The sequence below is a fragment of the Salvia hispanica genome, chromosome 2 (assembly GCF_029641045.1).
Source record: "Salvia hispanica isolate PSC_SH4W2 chromosome 2, Shi_PSC_v1, whole genome shotgun sequence".
In the NCBI taxonomy this organism is placed as follows: Eukaryota; Viridiplantae; Streptophyta; class Magnoliopsida; order Lamiales; family Lamiaceae; genus Salvia; species Salvia hispanica.
In genome coordinates, this window is record NC_142693.1 from 30,631,400 (window position 1) to 30,656,117 (window position 24,718).

Sequence of the window (24,718 nt, forward strand, 5' to 3'; positions counted from 1 at the left end):
ACTTTAAGGTAACACAGTCGGTTCTATGCAATGCTTTGCAAAAGAAAAAGAAGAATTTCACAACCCAGATAGGCTTAGACTACCTATCGTGAAAGGTTGCAATGTCAGTCCGATTATTTCTAAGCCTTACTGAAATAAGATGACGTTGGTGTGGTATAGCACTGAATGGATCTAACAGCAAGGCGTGTCTTTATGCTATCTACTGAAAGACTAGGTCTTGATAAATAACTATTTCTTAGCCTACATACGTTAGCATTGAGCATACGGTATTGATTATGCACTACTTTGACTTATCAAATGGTGCGGATTTTTCGCAACCCAATAATCCTGATATATTGGGTAGTGGTGATTAATTTCTAGCGATGCTATGATTCCTATTATGTTGAATAGTGCGCGAGGTGAGTGTCGTTTGATAATGTAATCAAGAGGAGCTCGAACAAGGTCTTATTATTCAGAAAACTGGCCAGTTGGAGTTTTATCGCTTTATGAATAATAATTAAGTGTTTATTGCTAGTTCCACTCTTGGAATTAATAAGATGTTAATTAATTAAGTCCATAGCAGACATTAATTAATTAATGGACATTTATATCTTAAGCGTGGGAAATAAATAATATAAATAATGGAAACCCGGATTACTTGTAATTTTGGATTTGGATGGGGAGTGCAATATTACTTCTGTAGTGGTTGCTCGTAATATTCCAGTTAAAAGCTTATGGGGTTCAATTTAATTAGTAAAAAGCTAATTGGGGGAGCCCATATCCAAAACCTTCCATAGATCCCTGCTGGGCCAATATGAACTTAATATAAAAAGGAGAATAAAGGAGAGACAGGATCACAATTAATTATTAGATGAAATTTTCGTCCCTCTCTCTAATTAGTAGAGGAGCTAGAAAATTCATCAGCGCTCCTCCGTGAGGAATTTCTGTCTTCTTTTTATTCGAGTCCTAGTATGTTGGATCAGCCTACCCTGATATCGAGATACAGTTCGGGAACCAGTCAGAAGATCTGTGGTCTAGTATTGAAGATCATCGTGGAGAAGGCGCAAGCAATTGTCGATTCTTTGGAGAATCAAAATCGGTAACCCTAAACTGTAGAAATCATGTTTAGGATTTATATTTTCTAAGCATGAATTATTTGTGTTCTAGAATGCAATTATCTGTTTAACATGTGAATTGATTAATCACATAATCGGTCAAATAGATCCGTATCTGATTTATTTGTTTGTACAAGTCTTCCGCTGTGCAAAGGGCACCAAACCCCAGCACGCTTTGCCTCCCAAAGGAGGATTGAGACACGGACTTGTGTTGGGTATATCATAAGATAAATGAAAATGGTAGTTGAGCCAAGAATGATATTCATTCCTCAATTAGAATTTCGAGAGAACACTCAAATTCTCTATATTACTTGACCGTTAAGTCATTGACCAATGCAAAGATATATTCGATTAAAGTAATTGAATATGATCGAATGAGTCATTTAATAAAGATGAGATAAAGTGATTGAGCTATTTGGATGACACATAGCAAATCTTAGGCTCAATCGGGTGGTTCGTGAATGAAAGGATATTACTATAAACTTTATTTAAAAGCTTGTTTACCGAATTCACATAAACGTCCTTCATATATCGAGCTACGCTGCCAACGCAGTCTAGGAGTTTTGTGCAGACTTCGATTAGATCGTCGTCGATAATGAGGGCCTAAAGTGTCACACTATATGTGTATTTTGATCCGTTCAAGGGTATATAGTTGGAACTGCGTATTATATCTAATGCTAGTCCAAGTGAGAGATTGAAAGGAAATAGGCTAGAATTAGATTAATATGGATTAATTAATTATAGTTGGGCTACAATTATATTAGTCCATAAGCCCATCAATCGTGGAACCCTAGTGACTCTTCATCTATATAATGGTTATTTATTCTCCATTGTGGGGATTAGAAATAGCGTAACATTAGAGAAAAAATACGTAAAGCTTTGTAGAGAGAATTCCTAGCATTCTTCTACGGAGCAATTGTACCGGGATAGTTCCTGCATCGGATTGGATTGCACGTGGACGTCGATAGTAGTGGATTCAACTTGCAAGATTCAATCGCAGAAGAAAACAACACAACAAGTAAGATTTAGTTCCGTTGTATTTTACATGCTCAACTTGCAATATGATTATGAATCTAGATCTGTTATTCTTGTATGCAATTTCCGCTGCGCTCATTAGATGAATACAAGAAAACCCAACATGCCCATATTAATTCAATCCGCAGAGAAATCGAAGAGGATGTTGAGGTGGAAGAAGCAGCCTTTGGCGGCGATTCTGTATTCTAATTTCCTCTAGCGATAGCTTGCGATCGCACAGAAACCAAAATTGTAAGATTTTGTTTTGTATACGTTAATTTTTTACAATTATCTATAGATTTATATGGATTTGTTCCTAGATAAATCTTGGATGGATTTGAATAATTATAATATAATAGTATCTAATTCTATGGATTTATATGGATTTACTCCTAAAAAAATTCTAGATGGATTAGGATTAATATTAATATTAATTTATTTTTATCCTATGGATTCGAATAGATTTAATTCTATTAAGATAAATCCTAGATGCATTAGAATAAACATTAATCCAAGTTATTCTTATCTTTTGGATTTATATCCTAGAAAGATTAGGATAAAGATAGTATATAAGAAATTCGTACTTAATTGGATTTAGATAAATTTATTTATCTAAGAAATCCTAAGTAATGTTTGATATATTCTAGATGTCTATTCTAAATAGAATTAAGATTTGTATATATCTTGGTTGATTGGATTTTATTTATCTTAAGGATTATGATGGAATCGATTCTATCTAGTAATATCCTAGTACGATTTAAATAATGATAATCCTAGATCAAAGTTATCTTGAATTGTAGGATTTGATTTTATTGAGATAAAATCTAGAATAATCCTAAATGGGTTTAGATAGTTAATACTATCTTGATCAATCCTAAATGAATTGGATAAACATTATCCAAGATAAAACATAATTATTTAATTGATTCTCCCTTGACTAGATTAAATAATTTTCGTTAACTATCCAGTGTGTTTAAATGTCATGCATTAAATGGATTTATCTGTTTATTTGGTGTTTATCTATTTTAAGTGGATTATCAGCTTTATCTGCTTATGTGATAATTATGCAAAAACCATATAAAAATATCTAAGTGATGATTACAACAAGTGCGTTGTATATGGTCTCCATCGGTTGGTTTGCAAATTTATGAAGCTAGTTTCTAATATTATCGTCACCCATGCTGTGGGGACAATAATCCTAAGAAATAGCAAGTTCATAAGGGCAGACTTCTCAAATATAAATAGTATGAACTAGAAAGTAATTTCTAATATTATCGCCACCCATGTTGTGGGGACAATAATCCTAAGAAATTACAAGTTTCAGAAGTTCAAACAGAATTTATGAGATAGCTTGGTTTTGTTATCAGCACATGAGCATTGTTATGGGAGTGTGTTGTAGAAACAAAATTCTGTAATGCTAAATCTGATGGTCGTGCTTAGGAAACATTTGGCGGCCATGCCGTGCTGCGGTCTCTGGACTATTCGTCGGTGTTGTGACCAGTAAAAATGCTAAAATTTTAATGCGTATTGACCTCTGCTTGAGTGTGCAAAATTTTAATGTTACAGTTGCAAGATACATAATTGTTTTGTGGTTATTTGCGATTATGTATTGAGCATAAGTATGTGATAATAAGTTTATTTGCCAAATCTTCATTATGTCATTGGAGCACTGTTTTGAAGGGGAGAAGTTGAAGGTTCCCATCAATGAAGAATTCCCCGACGAGCATCTCTTCTATGCTCAAGGCTCATCTCCGTGGTTTGCAGATATTGTGAATTTCTTGGTGGCAAAGATCATTCCGGAGGACTACAAGTCATATCAGAAGAAGAAGTTCTTCCACGATGTCAAGTTCTACTTTTGGTAAATTGTCGTAATCCTTAGTCAACCCTCCTAGCATATAAAAAGAGTGTCGATTGTTGATTCATTGTTAAATCACTCTCAAAAGTGACAAGCCTACAAAACTTATAAGCACATATGGGGCATTGTACAAAAATAAGGGAGGTATAAGCTAGACGAAGTCTAGAGTAAAAAAAAAAACCAAATAAATTGTGGAGGTATAAGCTAGACGAAGTCTAGAGGAGTTTTTGGTTGGGTTTCCAAATAAGTGGGAATCGGATGAGAGGAAAAAGTTTGACAAAGTCTTATTTATCAGAGAATTGCATTGGGAAATGGTCTTTTGTTGGGAGATTCAATATGTGGTACTTGTGCTTCGTATTCTTTTCAGCCACTTTAGCCTAAATATTCCCTACCGTCCAAAGAGCCACATTACAACCTTAATAAAGCCCTTTCTGATTTTAGATTCACTTTCATATTCTAGTAGAGGAGATGTTTGATTTTGAGCAAGCCTATGGTAAACACTACTTGTATTTTGATTTGAGTGATTAATATTGAGCCTCTATACATTTGAGAGTGAGAGAAGCATAAAAAAATGTACACTTCATGAACTTGTGAGGGCAATGAAACCAAGTGATTGATCTTCTCCATGAACATGAGTAGCTAAATACCTTTTTGTAGAATTCTTGGTGAAGATGCACTAATTTCATAGTTTTTATCAAATTAATTTTGTTCTTACCTTGCTCTTATAGTTATTTGATTATTCTTGGGTTTATTCCTTTCAATTGCTTGATCACCACTTGATTGTGTAAGATTAACTAGATTAATCGGGAGATGAAATAATTAATCTGGAAATAGGAATAATTCACACCTTAATGCAATAAAACTTGGGAGAGTTGAGGTTTTGAGTGAGGTCTTTGACCTAATCGAGCTTTTGGGAGTTAGGGGTTTTAGGATTAGAAGAGGACTTCAATCCTAGCACCTAATCTACAGGTTTCTCACCTCGGGAGGAGGTTTAATCTATAATTGTGGTCGACTTAATAACTCTAGGGACACCAAAAGGTAAGACAATTTGATTGGATAAGAGCTTGGAATCGTGCATCGGATCCTTGAGTTCTACAATTTTCTCCATATTTCCTTTTCACTCCGTGTTTATTTGCTTTTATTTATCTATTTGTTCATTATATGCTTTTCGTAGTGTTAGAACAAAACCAAAACTTTCCTGATTCTCTAGATAGTAGTCAACATTTGCTCGTGGTAGTTAAGTTGATATGAATTTGTCTCTGTGGGATACGATACTCTTGCTTGCTAATTGGTACGCTAGCCCCGTACACTTGCGGGTATCACTTGTGTTAAAATAAGTTGAGTCAAATAGAATCTGTCAAGATGATTCGATTGGAATATCCTAGAGTGACAGAATGTTTTGAGGATCTTTTGATCACTCAAATAGTTTCTGACACAAGTCATCGCCTAAAGTAATAAGAAATGACTACAAGAAGGTTTAACTGAAAAGTAGAAAATCTTCAGAATAATAGTCGTTATATTACTGTTAGAGGAAAGTAACATGATAGATGACGAATTCATAAAGGCTGCATTTTTCTTAAGTCCTAGTTCATTTGAACAAAAGACTAGATATGAAAATGGGAGAGCCTGAATTGTCATCAAAGTTTGTTTAAAGCGAGAAAAGATGCTTTGTGAGTTGGATAGACCTATTTTATAGAAGGAAAATGACTTACATGACAATGCAACTTCTAAGTAAGAGATCTTGATTCAGTTAGGTTTTTGTTGCAGTGGGAGCTATTAATGCTCAACTATTGTTTTATGATTGATGCTTAAGGCATCATAGTATTAAAATAATATAAGTGCGACAAGGTTGAGTATTCAACAACACATCAACTTCTTAATCATTGAATGATAAAGTATTATGGCTCTTAGTCTTAAGGCCAAGAAAATACTTAGCGATTGTTCAAACTAATCTAGACTATCAAGATTTTAACAATTTGTTAAATAGCTTGAATGTCGAGAATGTTTGTTTGATGCACTATAAGCTAGAATCAATTGATTATTCAAGAGATTTAGAATACTTATAGAAGTGCGACATAGAAAGACTAGCAAGCCTTAATGGTTTAAACCATAAGGAGACGAACAAAGGGTTATGATCAGTAGTGCAGTCTAATCTCCATTGACGAATCCAAGCATTCTTCTAATAAATGGGATAGTTATGTAAGAAGGAATCAAAGTCTTTCTAAGACAAGTTTGATTAAGTGATCAGTTGTACTCATTAAAATCTTATCATTGATGGAATAAACATTAAAGAAACTACCAACATCAGTACCTTCTACAAAACACGAGTTGTGGACTAGAGCGTGTCTAGTTTAGCACATCTCAAGGTGTAATGTTGTTCCAACATGTGTTGGAAAAGTGTCCAAGAAATTGGATTTGTGTACTGAGGCATGTTTTAAGGTTTGTCCCAAATGATGTAAGGTTATAAGTTCTGTAATCTTCAAAGATATCATTCTTGTATGAAGATCAAGAGATGAACTACAAGCCTAACAGCGTGATAACTCTCAAAATAAATAGAGAGATCTCAGATTTTCCACATTACCAAGAAGTCATACCATTAGAAACTTTTGCACTAATAAAATCAACTTCAGTACCTAAGATTGTAAGAACCATGCCGTAGTGGGAGCATTCCACTGGAACACAACAAGTTCATGGGTCTAAGAGTGTCGTAAGACTCAGTCTTAGATTAACTTGAACATAATCCCTTTAACTACAATGTAGTATTGGTTAATTTGGATAATCATCTTTGAAAAGGTGATAGATTCGATATTACAATCTAAGATAGACAACATATTTAACAAGACTTGCAATACTACCTACAGGTTGTGTCAGTCAGTGGGAGCAAGTATCTTTGCAAGTGTAAATGTGGATCTCAAATGGCTAGACAATGACAATGGGTTATGCCCAAAGAGAATTATCTTCTCGCTATCGTTGTGCAAGGATTTATTCGATCATACTGTCTATTAGAACTTACATAAATTAATATGTGTGTATTATGATTGTCAAGACAGTCTTCTATAAATAGAAGTTTTGAGGAAATCATCTACTAGAACATTCTAATGGATATGTAATTAAGGGCAAGATACACATGATTGGAAGCTTATATAGACCTTCGTGGTCTTAGGCAAGCATCTAAATCAGAGTATATGTGTTTTATCAAAATTGTCAAATATTTGAAATTTGACTTGTGTCCTTACAGTGTTATAAGCACAAGGAAGTTGAAGTGCATTACATATGGTATTATTGGTACTCTACGATGATGAAATCTACAAAAATTGCAAACAACTCAGATTGGCATCTGGCGTGGGAAACTGGTTGTCTGCCCAGTTTAAGATAAAGGATTTAAGAGAAACTAATTACATTCTTAACATCTAAGTCCTTTTAAGATTGCTAGAAAGAATGTTGAGATTCTCTTAGAAATCCTATATCTACACATTCCTTAGAACATTTTAGCATTAGCAATTCCATGAAAAGGTTTATACCTTTCAAGATGGAATTATCTTGTCTCTAGTCAAGTGTCGTTTGACGCTTAGTGAGATCATGAATTATGAGACTAGTTTCGGAGATAGTTGTCTCATGTATGCTATAATGTGTACTAAGTTTGATATTAGTTGTCCCTATGCATGAAAAACGTATATCATATTAACCATGGAAAATGACTTTGATTGAGGTAAAGAGTATACCATAGTGCTTGAGAAAGACTAATTGCTATATTTTAGTTTACCAGTCATTCATGTAATGTCCTTAGGGTTACACTGACTTAGTTTTATGACTAATCAGTGATCGAATAAGTCATCCTCTGAATATGTGTTTACCTTAGGAGTATCTTCCTAATAGCTTTAATCGTAAGTTTGAGTATGCCTATAAGTATTACATTTGGAGTATGACTCTAGTGAAGGCTAACTCAAGGGACACACGAGCTAATAAAGCTAAGCAATCACATAGAGAGATGAAATTAATTAAAGATCAAGTACGCAACAAAGACATTATGGTGGAAAAGATATGATCAGAGAACAACCAAACAGATTTTTCACATAACATGCCTTTGTGGCAGCATGTTCAAACATGATGTATAAGTGGGAGAGTTTTTGGCAGTGGGTATACTCGAAAGCATGATTTGAGTATAAGGGGGAGATTGTTAGGTTTGGTATACTGAAAAGCATGTTTCGAGCAAGTTTCGCTCGAATAGAATCTTGCTTGTATACGTAAAATTCTATAATCCACTTTTAACCCAATTCAGTATTATTCAAGCAGTTTCGCACGAATAGAATCAGTATATTATTACATTGTGTTTGCTTGTGCATTTATAAGATGTTTTATAAACATTTAAATGTATAAGAAGCAAACAAAGTCTAAGTCTTTTGCTTAGTAGACTGGTTGTGGGTGTCGTCCATTAAGATAACACAGTGGGTTCTATGCAATGTTTTGCAAAAGAAAAAGAAGAATTTCACAACCCAGATAAGCTTAGACTACCTATCGTGAAAGGTTGCAATGTCAGTCCGATTATTTCTAAATCTTACTGAAATAAGATGACGTTGGTGTGATATAACACTGAATGGATCTAACAACAAGACGTGTCTTTATGCTATCTATTGAAAGACTAGGTCTTGATAAAAAACTATTTCTTAATCTACATAAGTTAGCATTGAGCATACGGCATTGATTATGCACTACTTTGACTTATCAAATGGTGCGGGTTTTTCGCAACCCAATAATGTTGATATATTGGGTAGTGGTGATTAATATCTAGCGGTGCTAGGATTGCTATTATGTTGAATAGTGCGCGAGGTGAGTCTCGTTTGATAATGTCCTCAAGAGGAGCTCGAACAAGGTTTTATTATTCAGAAAACTGGCCAGTTGGAGTTTTATCGCTCTATGAATAATAATTAAGTGTTTCTTGCTAAGTCCACTCTGTCTGGAACTCTCTCTCTCCTTGTGTGACTTCTTTCTTCAATCTCTTCACTGCCACCATTTTCTGGCCATGCTGCAGAACCCCTTTGAACACTGTATCGGATGCTCCTCTCCCCATCTCTTCCTTGAAGCCCTTTGTTGCTTCGGACAGATGCTCGAATGTGAATGCTTGAAGTGAAATACCCTCGACTAAGTTAGCTCCATCGTCCTTATTGATCCTGTTGTTGTTCTTCTGTTTCTTGTGATGAAAGACCCAAAGATAAACAATCCAAAAAAATATAAAATTCTAACGGAAGCGTAATAATGCTGAATATGAAGACCCGACACATCTGAATACTAAACATGACATAATCTTCAATTACTCTGCTCAACATCCACCACATCCGTCGCCGCTCAATCTGCACATTAAAAACAATATGCATGCTGAGTACTTGATGCACTTAGTGGACACATGCCAAAATATAGTTTGTCAAGCTATAATCGGTGACCTTGGGGGTTTTAACTTTAAAAGAAACCCAAGTACACTAAAATATATTTCACGTAAAGCTCGGTTGCGCAACCATTTTCCATCCAATCTACCATCACCATATCTGAACATACATAATAAGGAACGTGGCCACGAACCAAGTCACTAGACCGACCAACTCAAAATAGATGGTGCCCGATCTACGTGGTGTACACTAGTCTGAGTAGGGTATGCAGCCCTGCAGGGACCCGATGCATGCATCCTGCATGTGCTCATATTATCCTGCGTTCTTTCCTAGGAAAATATAATTACAAAGCCCTCGTATTTTCTAATTTCAATCGTCGACTGTCCAAACATACCAACGCACAATTATTAAACTAAGGCCCAAAAACTAAAATAATTAAAGTGGCCTAAGAAAAAATAAAACAAGTTGGCCCAATTAAAAGCATCACTTTGGCCCAATGCATAAAACTAAAGAAAAAGAAATAAGGATCAGTGCGGATGCTCCCAATCCAAACACACGTACATATGTACGAAAAAAAGAAAAAGAAAAAGAAAAGACTAAAATATACTCCCTGCCCACCAACACGTAACTCTCACACTCTAGCTAAACTTTTGTATCATCATTCTTAAAATTCTCCGTGTGACAACGACTTCCACCTCTCCCTCTCTCTCTCTCTCTCTCTCTCTAGTTCTCAAATTGGGATAACACAGATCTGATGTAAAATTATGCAAAAATATATGAAAATAACTAAACTGGTAGATAAGAACTCAGCTAATTGATATCAAAATTGTATAGTAAATTTTCTTATATATACGTTTTATTTACTATAACCCATTTTGGTATTCTGTGAATATACATTAGGTACTGTGGCTAATTACATTTTCTTAAGTTAATTTCTGAACATTGCATATCACATATCATCTGATGCTAGTAATGTTAGTTGATCAATGATAGTACTATTAGTAGTTTTTAGAGAAATGATATGATTTGGAGTATGATATAAATGAAGACAAGCAACAAACCGGACATTATTATAAAGTAAAAGAAAAAATAAACATTGGAGCACACTCATTAGTAAATCAAGCTAGATTTAACTTAAAGAAGGAACTCGGGCATGGAGGTATTGGAATCTCAACAGTTCCCTCCAACATTAGTAGAACTTCCTTCATAGTTGGACGCAGTGATGGATCATATTGCACACACCATATCCCTATCTTCACCATCCTCTCCACGTTCTTCTCCTCCACCATTTCATCATCCACCAGACTCCCGATCTTCCCCGTTGCATAACAGTCGTATACCCATTCCTCAAGAATGGCCTCATCCTCTCTCCTGCTCCAATCAACACACTTCCTACAGCATATGATATCCAACAGCATCACACCAAAGCTATAAACATCTGCTTTCACTGTGATCGCCTGCTTATGGTACCATTCTGGTGCTACATAGCCCTTAGTGCCTCTTATCCCAGATATTGTATTAGTCTGATCTTGTTTTAGAAGCTTCGCTAGCCCAAAGTCTGATATCTTAGCGCACCAGTTCCCATCCATGAGTATGTTCTGAGGCTTTATATCGCAGTGAATGATCTGTGTCTCGCACTCTTCGTGCAGATACAGTATCCCTCTAGATATATCACAAGCGATTTCCATCCGTTCCTCCCAGCTTGGTTGTTTCTCTTGATTGAAAAGTATATCAGCTAGGGATCCGTTGCTCATGTACTCAAACACCAACAATTTGGTGTCTTTATTGAAGCAGTAACCTAGGAGTCGGACTAGGTTCCGGTGATACATCTTTCCAATCGTCTTCAGCTCTGTCTGGAACTCTATCTCTCCTTGTGTGTGTTCCTTCTCCAACCTCTTCACTGCCACCATTTTCTGGCCATTCTGCAGAACCCCTTTGAATACCGTGCCAGACGCTCCTCTCCCCAGCTTTTCCTTGAAGCCGTTTGTTGCTTCGGACAAATGCTCAAATGTGAACACTTTCAGCGAAATGCCCTCCGCAAAGTTAGCACCATCTTCGTTAGTAATCTTGTTGTAGTCCTTCCGTTTCTTGTGAGCGAAGAACACGGAAATTAACAAGGCCAACACGCCTATTGACATAAGCACAATGCCAATGATGAGGATGTCTATACGCGGCTCTTTCTTGGCGATGATTTTAGTAACAGAATTGCCTCCCATGTCGGGTACCACGGTTGTACTGAAGCGAATGAGAGCCACGTTCGAGCTATCCAGAGACCTTCTTCCATATCTTAACGGAAGCCTCTGTTTGCTGCATTGGCTGTCTAGAAAGAAGGCTGCTTCGCAGTTGCAGTCATCGAGGCATGCTTTGCTGCACTCTTCTTCACTCATCATTTCCAAAATCTCATACGAGTTATCCTCCCATTCTGAGTTTTCGACCCTTCTCATTTCGTATTTCAGTCTATCATCAATTTTGGCACAGCCCTGAGCTAGGAAGTTTCTAGAACAGCCAGCTGTGTTGTTGCCGGACTGAACAAAGACAAAACCGGGAAGACACTGACATTCCGGTGCACTATCCTGAAGAATACAGAAGGCGTTGACTCCGCAGATACCTTTGGGAACACAGACGTCTTCCGTAGATGACCAACTCCTGGCCATGGTGAGATCACCGAGAGAGAGAGAGTAGATGCGGAAGATTCCTCCGACATCGAGCCTCATGAGATTGATGTATCCCTGTGTAGGGAATCCACCATCGCATATATTCCACAGAGGCAAGCTACCGTTGAGCAGATAAAAACGGCCGTCGCTTTCGAGGTTAAGAGAGACGTTTCCACCTACTCCGATTGTGAGTGTTGAATAGTAAGCGTAAGCCGATGTACTTGGTGAATCGACAGGATACAGCACAAGGTTTCCATCGCCCTGCATCGACAGCTTGAATATCCCTCTCCCATGGTCAGTCTCGGAGGCGCTGGAGAAGAGCACTTTCCCCGGCATGAGGCTTTGGCCCGGGAGGAGGGTGTTGGTAGGGTGGTCAAAGCTCTGCCAGATGATTCTGGAATTGGAATCGTAGAGAATAAAGTTGCCGTTGTCGAGCATTGACGCCGATGCGATGGTTGTGGAGCTGCTGATGACTTCTACGTCTTGGCCTTGCGTCCGGCGCAGGATTAGCCTGCCGTCGGTAGATAGTAGGAGGGAAACGACGTCGTCAGGGACAGTAGGATTGTTGTTCCTGTTTGCTGTCCAGATGACGGTTTTGTCGGGAAGAAAGATGCCGACAGCGTAGCCATTGACATGTTGAGGGAAGAATCCGAAGGCGTAGACGCCGGAGTGGGAAAGCCAGGAGGAGTTGGGAGTGATGGAAGAGCCTAAGGTGATGTTGGATGATCTTGTTTGAGCTTCTGTTGCTGCAGAAATAAGAAGGAAAAACAATATTGTGAGGATGGACATTTCTTTTGGTCTGTGTTTTGCTTTGCTGCTTTCACTATTTATCTTTTCATAGGGGATACTGCAATTATTTAAAATTATTCTACAGATGACGGGGTGCGTTAAAATGACAATACCTCTTAAAGTAACACCATATCACCATTTTTAGTCAATTATTTGTACACGTGGACGAATAATTAGCTACCATGTGGTAATCATAAAAAATGTTATAGGGTAAATTTACTTGGCCAACAATATCAAATACACAATACAACAATTTTTCTAGGCCAGCAATATCCAATACGCTAAACAGCAATCTATAGATTATTGTCTACCGTTTATACTATTGATGTGTAGTGTTTATAATATTACCTGATACGTGGTGTCATAGTGTCATTTTAAGAGTTGTTGTAATTTTAACTCAAACCATAGATGACATACTTAAAAGTTAAAACCTAAATAAAATTGGGGAATTATTTATTTGTTGGTTAAAATTAAGGATGTAAACTAAAATTTGATTTATTCAAAGTGTTAAAAAGTATTCCCTCCGTCCGTGAAATAATATCCGGATTTTGTTATTTTAGGATGTCTGTGATTTAAAGTCTCATTTGCTTTTTTTTTCATTTTAGGTAAGAAGACCGACCCACCATTCACCTAACTCATTACACTCACTTTTTTCAAACCAATACTATTACTTATTTTGCAACAACTGATTTCCTCATTTTTCTTCACAAAGTCAAATAATTTTTTAAAATCAGTGCCGAGTCAAAACGCGATTATAAATGGCAGCCGGAGGGAGTAAATGTTACATGGTACTCCCTCTATCCCTTAAATTTTGTGATTTTGTCACACTTTGACTAGACACGAGTTTTAAGAATGGAAAATGAGTTGAAAAAGTTAGTAGAAAGTGGATTCTACTTTTTTATATTAATAAAATGTGAGTGGGAAGGAGTTAATGGCATACGGGTAACAAAATTTTATGAAATATGATAAATTTTGTGGGATGGATGGAAATGAGAAAACGTAACTAAATTTAATGATTGGAAGGAATAACTTCTATTGAGGAACTACTACCGCGCCCTTACATATAGCAGCGTGCTCAATGGCTTGTAAAGGCTATAGAACAAGTTGGTACGAGCTTAAGACAATGGTAGAGCATGCAGTTGCGATTGCTTATTTCACGCGTTCTTGCTGTAGTAAAAGAATTGGAAAAAATGGAAAATGTATTTAGTTAGTGAATACAGTGAATACCGGCAGTAGATTCCTCCGACACCATGCCTTATTAATCAACTACCTGTTAGTCATTTAATTATTCACGGCTGTCTATTAGTACTTGACTTATTTGGAAGTTAAACTAACAACTCTAGATTCTAGAAATTTGACTTGGTCTTAGAAAATTTCCACATTTTTTTAACAGCTTAACATGGAACTCGATTTCGTAAAGATCATTCAACTCTGAGTATCAATGGAGTGAAAGAAAAATGTCAATTAGGGTATTTATGTCAAATTATAATAAAGTCGTTATAATTACCTTTTAAAAAATATCTCAAAACTTTAAATGTATATAACTATCTCAATTCAAATTGATTTTTCAAGCAACATGTATCACATTAAATATAAATTTTATAAATTTTATAAGGATTCCAACGAGATCCTACATGAATATGTCTCGAAGTCAAAATTTGATTTTTTTTTTTTAGAGTTTTCATATTTTTGCAGACGTTTATATCAATACAATTTACATAATACTCCCTCCGTCCCATGTTACTTGAGAGTATGTCAATATAATGCTTGTAAAATGTCAATATGAAATTGTAACATCCCGGATTTTCAAACCCTAATTTTAGAGCCCTAAAATTTATTATTGATGACGTGGGAAACGTGAATTAGTTGATAAATGAATTTATAAGTTTCTTTGACCGGGAAGTTTGAAAAGTCAAACTTGTTGACTATGTGATGTGGCATGTGATTTATTAAATTATGAGGTGAATTATTTGTTTGAGGGTGGGTGAGAATATTAGAGAAAATTTCCATAAATACTAGCCACCTAATTCTTGTGATTTTCGAACCTTTGGACTTTTGGAAGAGGAATTTTATTTTTCCGGATTTAATTTAATTCTTGGGATATTTATCCAAATTAAATCCTAAACCCAATTATTCCTATTATTCTTATTGAGAAAAAAAAAATCGAGCCCCTTATTCCTTGGTGATTTTCGAAAATCACCTATTTTGGGAAGAAAAGAATTATTTTAATTTATTTGATCCCTTAATTGATATACTTCCATACCTAGAATTTAAAATCCATTCCTTATGGGAAGACCATTTCACACGCCTATTCCTATTATTTTTGGGAGGATTTTTATTTTATTTTGCTCCGTGATATTTTATTCTACTCCGTAAAATATCCAAATTAAATCATATGCTAAAGAATAGCATGAAAATCGACATCCTCTTATTTCTCCACTAAAATCACGCCACTTCTCCTCCCCAAATCTTCTCAAATCTTTAATTTATTTTATTAAAGATATTATATTTGCACTCTATAAATCCATGAGAAAAATCCTACACTAGAAAACCAAAAATTGGGTCTTTCTCTCTACGCAATACACGCCATTTTATTTCTTCTTCTCTACTCCATAATATTTATTTTATTTAATTGTGTAGAATCAAATCTTCCCAAATATTCTATTTAATTGCCTAAAGATCTTATTGAGCTCTATATATATGGAGCCAAAAACCTAATCCTAGCCATCAAAAAAATCGCCTACCACCCCTATCTCACGGTTCTCTCCCTCTCTTCATACTCTCTCAATTTTCTTCTATTTTCTCCATTAATCCTTCATCCTTTGAGAAGAATTAGAGTTTGAGCCTCAAGATTTTTGAAGAACCAAGTCCTTATTTCGTTTCTACCGTTCGTTTTTCTCAAAAAGGTATTCTTATATTAATCTTCTTCTTGCTACTCGATTCCTCTTCTTTCTAACCGATTAATCGGTATTCTTGAACCCTCATGCATCTTGTTTGAATGAAAGTAGGATAAAAGGGATGTGTAAATATGTATGCATGTGGTGTGTGTGTGCGTGTGTATGTGCATGCGTGCGTGTGTGTGCGTGCGTGTTGTGAGTGTGTGTGTTGTGTGTTGGCAAAATACTCTTGTGTGGCATATGTTGATGTTAGATCTAGAATTGAGATGCGAATGAAAGTCATAGGATGAACATGATCTTTGATTGGTAATATTATGATAAATCGATAGGAAAAGGGAAAGCGTTGAGACATGCATAAGTTAAGAGTATGTATTGAATCTGATTTGTGATATGTGCCTATGTGATTAAAAAGGTGAAACCTCAGTTGCGAAGCCGGATAACAAAGGAAAGAACATACTTGAGACCTAAGCAGTCGAGGTGGGCTTTACTCTTCAACTCTTTTATGTGCAAATCTATGAATGTGGAGAAATAAGGGTGGTTTAACTGTTATGCCATGCATGTGTCTGTTTTGTTGTGATATTGTGCGCCTGATGCCTAGTTTGTGAGTTCGCTCCATTGGGCTATAGGGCTATAGGGCTATGGATATGTTTATACGAATTCGGGTCTGAGTACGGGCCGCAAACCCTACCAGGCTGTGTACACGAGGGGATCGAGAGCCGTCCTTGCTAGTCGGCCGGTCTCGTGGGCGAAAATTGTGGCCACACTTTCGTCGCACCATGGAAATGTTGAGATTGTGGAAATTTGATGAGAAAAGTGGGGAGTTGTTTGACTGGCCAGTCTATTGGAAAATATATTTTGTGATACTCGTGTTATTCTCTTATAACTGCTTAAAACTCGAGTTCACTATGGTAAGGGTGGCATAACTTATAAAACGTTTTGGCAACGAGTTCACTGAGTATTTCAAAATACTCAGCCCTGCATGTGTTTTCCTTATGTGCAGGTTGAACGATGACGAGCGGTGGCGGGTGTTGAGCATGATAACTAATTAAGATGGATGTTTTGAACTTCAAGCGTAGTTGTGTCTTCATACATAGCTGCTCTTTCTCTTGGTCGTTTCCGCTGAAATTATTTTGAAACACTTTAGTATTTTTGAATATTTTGCACTTTCCTTTCGGTTTAGAGGCTTTAGACCTTCTTGTGATTTTTATCTTGGAAACTATGCCATACTCTTGAAATTTTTGATCGTCATTTATGATACCTTTCTTTTACTTATTTAAGCTTCTAGTTTAAGTCGTTGATTTATTGCTCTGATAGTTCCTTTAAATGCTTTGGTCAAAACTCTTTAAATGAAACCCTAGCCTATGTTGAATTCTTTAAGTCCGTGTTGGTAGAAGTCGCCGCATTTATTGTAACCCTAGGATGGCGGGCTGTTACAGAAATTGTGTTGACAGTCTCATGGCTTCGTGTTGATGTATTTAATCATGCACTATATTGACATTGTGTTTCTAAACCCTAAATTTGATTGTTGTTATTATCTTTTCAATATTAAAAAATGAAAAACGAAATTATACATATCAAATTATAGAACACAAGATTTCTAAAATAATATGGTCTTAAATTAGTTATAGTTAATTAGCAATTAAATAATAAGTTAGCAATTGACCATATCTCAATTTTTTTTTAACTCCTATATGAATGAGGAAATTACAACTGACGTCAAGAGGGCTCGAACTCGGCACCTCATACATTGATGTCTAAACTCCTTGCCGCTAGGACAAAGACTCTGAAAAAAAAAATGTTCTTAGTCTTTTTTAAATCGTACTACATGACTATTTACGTAGAATCATGGAACCTATTTTAAACTTTCCTGCTAATTGTTTTAACATATACTGCTAATTTTCATATTTATAACCTTTTATTAACAAAGGAAAGAACTTTGTTGCAAATTTCAACTGTAACATCCCGAATTTCTGAACTCTAATTTTAGAGCCCTAAAATTTATTATTGATGACGTGGGAGATGTGAATTATTTGATAAATGAATTTATTGCATGAGTTTCTTTGACCGGGAAGTTTGAAAAGTCAAAATTGTTGACTATGTGATGTGGCATGTGATTTATTAAATTATGAGGTGAATTATTTGTTTAAGGGTGAGTGAGAATATTAGGGAAAATTTCCATAAATACTAGCCACCTAAATATTGAGATTTTCGAACCCTTGGACTTTTGGAGAAGGAATTCTATTTTTCCGGATTTAATTTAATTCTTGGGATATTTATCCAAATTAAATCCAAAACCCAATTATTTCCCTATTTCTTAATGGGAAAATCGAGCCTTATTAATATTAAGGTGATTTTCGAAAATCACCTAGCTTTGGGAAGGAGAAATTTATTTTATTTTAATTGATCCCTTATTTGATCTCCTTCCATACCTAGAATTAAAATATTCTACCAAATCTTTTCATACCTCAAGAGATCTTGTCATATCTTATGTTAGTTAATATTCAAAAATCTATGCCTTAATTAAGGCACATATTACACGCCTATCTTTTATGCCAATGGGGGAGGATTTTTATTTTTATTTTGCTCCGTGATATTTTGCTCTACTCCGTAAAATATTCAAAACAAAATCTTGGCTAATTAAAAAGCCTAATTTTCGAAAACTACATGATTTTGCCTTAGAACTTATTTTTGGTATTTCTTCTTCCCTACTCCACAATATTGTTTTATTTAATTGTGGAGAATAAAATCTTACCAAATATTCTATTTTAATTACCTAAAGATCTTGTTGAGCACTATAAATAAATAAAAGAACCCCTAACCCTAGCCCCATAAAATTTTGCCCCCCCCCCCCCCCTCTTCTTCACTCTCTCCAATTTTTCTTCTATTCTCCAATATTTTGTCATCTTTTGAAGAATAATTGAAGTTCAATCCAAGAATCTTGAAGAACCGAGTCTAATACTTAATTTCTACTGTTCGTTTTTCTCATAAGGTATTCTTATACTTATCTTCTTCTTTCTACTCGATTCCTCTTCTTTATAACCGATTAATCGGTATTCTTGGACCCTCATGCATCTTATTGAGTGAAAGTGGGATAAAAGGGATATGGAAATTATGTATGCATGTGTGCGTGTGTGGGTGCGTGTATGCACGTGTGTGTGTTGTGTTTGTGTGGTGTGTGTATGATGGCAAAATACTCTTGTGTGACATATGTTGATGTTAGATCTAGAATTGAGATGCGAATGGAACTTATCGATGAACATGATCTTGATTGATTAATGATGCTAAAATAGATCGGTGGGAAGAGGAAAAAACGTTGAGACATGCATGAGTTAGGAGTATGTATTGGATCTAATTTGTGATATGTGCCTATGTGATTAAAAAGGTGAAACCTCAGTTGCGAAGCCGGATAACAAAGGAAAGAACATACTTGAAACCTAAGCAGTCGAGGTGGGCTTTACTCTTTAACTCTTTTATGTGCAAATCTATGAATGTGGAGAAATAAGGGTGGTTTAACTGTTATGCCATGCCTGTGTCTGTTTTGTTGTGATATTGTGCGTCTGATGCCTAGTTTGTGAGTTCGCTCCATTAGGCTATAGGGCTATTGATATGTTTATACGAATTCGGGTCTGAGTACGGGCCGCAAACCCTACCAGGCTGTGTACACGAGGGGATCGAGAGCCGTCCTTGCTAGTCGGCCGGTCTCGTGGGCGAAAATTGTGGCCACACTTTCGTCGCACCATGGAAATGTTGAGATTGTGGAAATTTGATGAGAAAAGTGGGGAGTTGTTTGACTGGCCAATCTATTGGAAAATATATTTTGTGATACTCGTGATATTCTCTTATAACTGCTTAAAACTCGAGTTCACTATGGTAAGGGTGGCATAACTTATAAAACGTTTTGGCAACGAGTTCACTGAGTATTTCAAAATACTCAGCCCTGCATGTGTTTTCCTTATGTGCAGGTTGAACGATGACGAGCGGTGGCGGGTGTTGAGCATGATAACTAATTAAGATGGATGTTTTGAACTTCAAGCGTAGTTGTGTCTTCATACATAGCAGCTCTTTCTCTTGGTCGTTTCCGCTGAAATTATTTTGAAACACTTTAGTATTTTTGAATATTTTGCACTTTCCTTTCGGTTTAGAGGCTTTAGACCTTCTTGTGGTTTTTATCTTGGAAACTATGTCATACTCTTGAAATTTTTTATCGTAATTTATGATACCTTTCTTTTACTTATTTAAGCTTCTAGGTTAAGTCGTTGATTTATTGCTCTGATAGTTCCTTTAAATGCTTTGGTCAAAACTCTTTAAATAAAACCCTAGCCTATGTTGAATTCTTTAAGTCCGTGTTAGTAGAAGTTGCCGCATTTATTGTAACCCTAGGATGGCGGGCTGTTACATCAACGGTATAGTTGTAACAAAATAAAACTTTTTGCCAAATTGCTTTGAGAAATTTAGCAAGGAAATATGCTTTCGATGATTGAAAATTAATGTTGCAAATAGAAGAAAATAACGGGTTAAGTTTAGGCATCGATAAACATAGTTTTTGCACCATGTGTTGAAATGTTTTACCTTGCATTTTCGAGGTTGTGCTTTCTTTGAAATGGTACAATATATTGAATATAAATTTGGAATGGATAGATTACACATGAATATTGAAAAGGAGCTTGATATGAAGATAAATTCATAAGGAAAATTGCAAATTACAGATAATCACGAACATAAAACGAAATAAACATGAGTTGTTTATCCATAAAGATGTATATATATCTATGTCTACGCGATACTAAACCAAAGATTTCACTATATGCTATTTGGATACTAAGTTAAAGTATATAATATCTAACACTGAAATAAAATGTTTCATTGTTAATGAGACGAAGGAAATATATATTTGAAAAATTAAAAGTAAATAAATTGTACATTACTTTAGTAATGTTTCACTTTAATTTATACTTACTGATTTTATTATCAAGATCGACATTTAAATAGTATTTCAAATTTTAGATATTAATAATTAAAAAATGATATATCATGGATACTAAAATTAACAATTACTATGATGCAATTGGAATAAATCGTATTCATTTTTAATAAATTTTTTTCATTTATGTTGACATTAATAATCGTTTCTAATTTTTTATCTTTATTAAATGCATCCCCTTTCATAAATACCACACTCCTCCACTAACCAATGCTTAAACCAAAACCAAAGGGAAAAGCTAGACAACAACATTATGTACGACCATAAATTGGGTTAATAGAGAAAAATCGGTTTATTTCCACTATCCGGTTCACTGCCAATTTCAGTTTACTTTTATACCCTTAGCTATTATTTTAAGCGAATTGCCGCCTCTAACTTTTCTTCCCTCTAATTTTATTATACTTTCATCTTTTTCCTCTCTTCTATTTTCATATCATAGAGTTCGCGCCTATGGTAAGAATTGAGTTGCACATCAAATATAGCAATTAAATGTTGAGCACGATACATTTTAATATTTTTTAAACTTTATTGGGATAGAAATGACATATATATTATATTCAAGAGTTCATGTAATGATTTCAAATTTGTTTGAAAAATTCTTGTATGACATAATACTTAGTAATTTTTAATTCTAAGCTATTAAATGTATATATTCTAAACTATATTATGATAAAATATAACTGAATCTAAGTTTTTTTTTTTTTTTAGTTTATAAAATATTATATTAATTTAACTTTTAGAGCAGTTAGAGCTTCTAAATTAGTAAAATATATTACTCCTTTCATCCCAATATAGTTCAGTCGTTTCTTTTTTGCTCTCGATTTGAAAAAATAATACTTACAAAATAAATAGTTAAAGTGAATAAATGGTCAATTAAAAAAAAATTTAACGTAGATAATATTCATCTACATATTATTCTCTCACTTACTTTACTATATCTCCACTTTAACTGTTTATTATCATTTTGAAAAAGAAACAACTCAATTATCGGACGAAGTATTAGATTATAAACTGAAATGTTATATTTTACTTTATAGTATTAAATATGTTGAGTTGAAACTAAAAATAAGATTAGAGATAGTTAATCGAATAATATCTTAAGTTTTTATTGGTATGCAAATTAAGAGGGGTTCGTTCCTAATAAGTAATAACAAATCCTAATGGTCATGCTTGGTTGCCAGAATTTTTTTTGGAAAAGTAATTTGATTTCTTGAATTTTACTCCCTCCGTCTCCGATTAAGAGTCACACTTTGACCGGGCACGAGTTTTAAGAAATGTAAAGAAAAGTTGGTTGAAAAAGTTAGTGGAATGTGTGACCCATTTTTTTATATGGACTTATAATCAAATGTAAGTGAATTGAGTTAGTGGAATGTGAGACCTACTTACTATTTATGGTAAAAATGAAGGAAAAGGAAAAGTATGACTCTTAATCGGGACGGAGGGAGTACATTTATGTGTTTGTTTCGATTTTTAATCAAATTGGGAAACTAATTAGAATCCTGGAACAAGGAAAGTTAGTGCAACTTTTGAGGATTCTAAATCCTAACTTTTCTTAGGTATTCCTTTTCTCAATTTTAGGATTCGTACATATTTAATACAAAAGTATAGTTCTATTATAGTATTATATTAATTACAATGTTATAAAAATAAATAAAAATCATACTTAATTTCAGTATAATAAATAACTATAATTAAAATAATCATAATTATAACTAAATTATTATAATAGTTATATATAATTGTTATTATCATAGTAATAATAATAATTTATTAAATAATTAAAATATAATAATATAATATAAACATACAATAATAAATCATTATTATTATTTTATAAATTATCATTAAAAATAAAGTTGTACTGAAATTTTAAATTAAAAAATTAATACAATTATATCTTTAAATATTATAATAATAATAATAATAATAATAATAATAATAATAATAATATTATAGTATTATAATCATTTATGATTATAATATAATACTCCATGTAACTATAAATATAATTATATTATTATATATTATGATGAATAATTCATATTTAAACTATCCATAGTAACAATAAATATAATAATATTATTATCATCATTTAAAATAATACTTAATTTGTTAAAAAACTTATATTGTTATTTTCTTAATAAATAAATAATTATAATAAGTATATTTTTAGTTAATGTTCAAATCAAATATAAAATTTTAAATCTTGATATTTTCCAAATACAGGAAAGTAAAGTTATTAGAAATCATATTCCCGTAATTCATTTTCCTGAGAATTATTTTTCTTGTCAGCTTTATTTTTTTGTCAACCAAACATGACAATGATGTTTGTTTAAATAACTTTTTAATGTGCTTAAGTCTAATATCATAAAATAGATAGCTTATTTAGTAAATTATTCTCATCAATGGTTTTATTTGTAAAAGTAATTTTAATTACATTAGTGTTTGATCAAATAATTTTTTAATAAGCTTAAGATCTAATATCACAAAAATAGACGATCAAATAATGACTTATTTTCATCCAAATTGTCTGGTTTATGAAAGAATCCTAATGGTTTAGATCTGATATACAAATAGATGGATCAAACAGTGAATTAATCTCATTCAACTTACTTAATTTGTAAAAAAATCCTAATGACATTAGTATTTTATTAAATTAACTTAGATGTAATGCGTAATTTAACATAGAAATAGATAGATCAAGCAATGAATGATTTTCATTTATCTATTTGGTTTGTAAAAAAAATTGTAATTACATTAATATTTGATTCATTAAATTTTTAATATGGTCAAGATCTAATAGTACAAAATATATACTTCAATTAGTAAATTGTTTTCATTCGATAAATAGATTAATCATTGAATTATTTTTATTTAACTATATTATTTGTAAAAACAATCCGGGTGATAAAATCAAAATCCAAACAAACACCCACCTCCATAAAATTGTTAACTTTAAACTTAGTGTCAAAATATGAAAATAATACTATAGTATATTATTGGAGTATGCAATTATAATTGCATATTTGTGTACTTAATGAAAAATAAAAAAATAGAAAAGAAAAAAAAGAAAGAGAGAAACGATGATTAGAGTGACTTGCAATAGATATATAAAAAATTTAAAAATAATTAGGAAATATGTCAATGAGAGAAGTAATTTAAATGCATTCCTTTTTTTGCAAATAAGTTGCTCTGTAGCTGTAATAGAGATTTTTAGTTAATTTTGAAGTTAATAGATATAGTTACCATAAAGATTTGTGCATTAAATTTCGGTTATTGAAACTATAAAAATGTAGGAGTAGTAATTAATGTATAACTTTAATTCAAATTTTGAAAACTACGAAAAGAGGGAAATTTGAAATAAACGAAAATGAGGCATAGGTTAACAAATCATTTCAATTTCTCCACTATCTGCAATTAATATTTTAATATATAATTAATACTTAAATTTACTAATATGTCCTTGTGCGGTTGACCATAATCTGTTTGTTTAGCATCACTCTAAACCAAAATGCAAAGTATTAAATATTGAAGTATATTAAGGTGACGTTTGGTTGCCATAACTAATTATCATAAGACTAAGTGGTGAGATTATTTTAGTCATTCTATTACTAATTATCATGAGACTATCCATTCAGGATTAAATCATAGGAGTTAATCTTATTAACCAAATATGATACACATTTAATCATAAGATTTAATTTTGCCAACCAAACACTTAACTTTATACTCTCAAAAACGGTAAAAGAAAAAAAGAAATAACTATCAATCCCCAAAGCCACCCCTGATGCGATTGCCAACTGCGGCCACAGTTTCTCCGTCGCGCGGCGGAAGATAATCGCCGTCAACCACAAGGTTCATATTCACCCGAAATTTGAAGGTCACGCCATTGCGCAAATTAATTCAATCCGCGGAGAAATCGAAGAGGATGTTGAGGCGGAAGAAGCAGCCATTGCCGGCGATTCCGTATTCTCATTACCTCTCGCAATCAGCAGCTTGCGATCGCGCAGAAACCAAAATTGTAAGATTTCCTTATGTATACATTTTTTTACA

At 33.8% G+C, this 24,718-nt stretch overlaps 1 protein-coding gene across 1 annotated transcript; it reads right to left on the reverse strand.

Moving 5' to 3' along the window:
- Window positions 1-10,391: 10,391 nt before the first annotated feature.
- LOC125192365 (G-type lectin S-receptor-like serine/threonine-protein kinase LECRK3) lies at window positions 10,392-12,787 on the reverse strand. Its single transcript, XM_089063677.1, has one exon. It carries the CDS (start codon window positions 12,785-12,787, stop codon window positions 10,463-10,465), a length of 2,325 nt encoding a protein of 774 aa, XP_088919803.1. The 3' UTR covers window positions 10,392-10,462.
- Window positions 12,788-24,718: the final 11,931 nt, after the last annotated feature.

Coding starts and splice junctions, on each gene's coding strand:
- LOC125192365 (XM_089063677.1), bottom strand. CDS start 12,787: ATGTCCATCCTCACAATATTGTTTTTCCTTCTTATTTCTGCAGCAACA.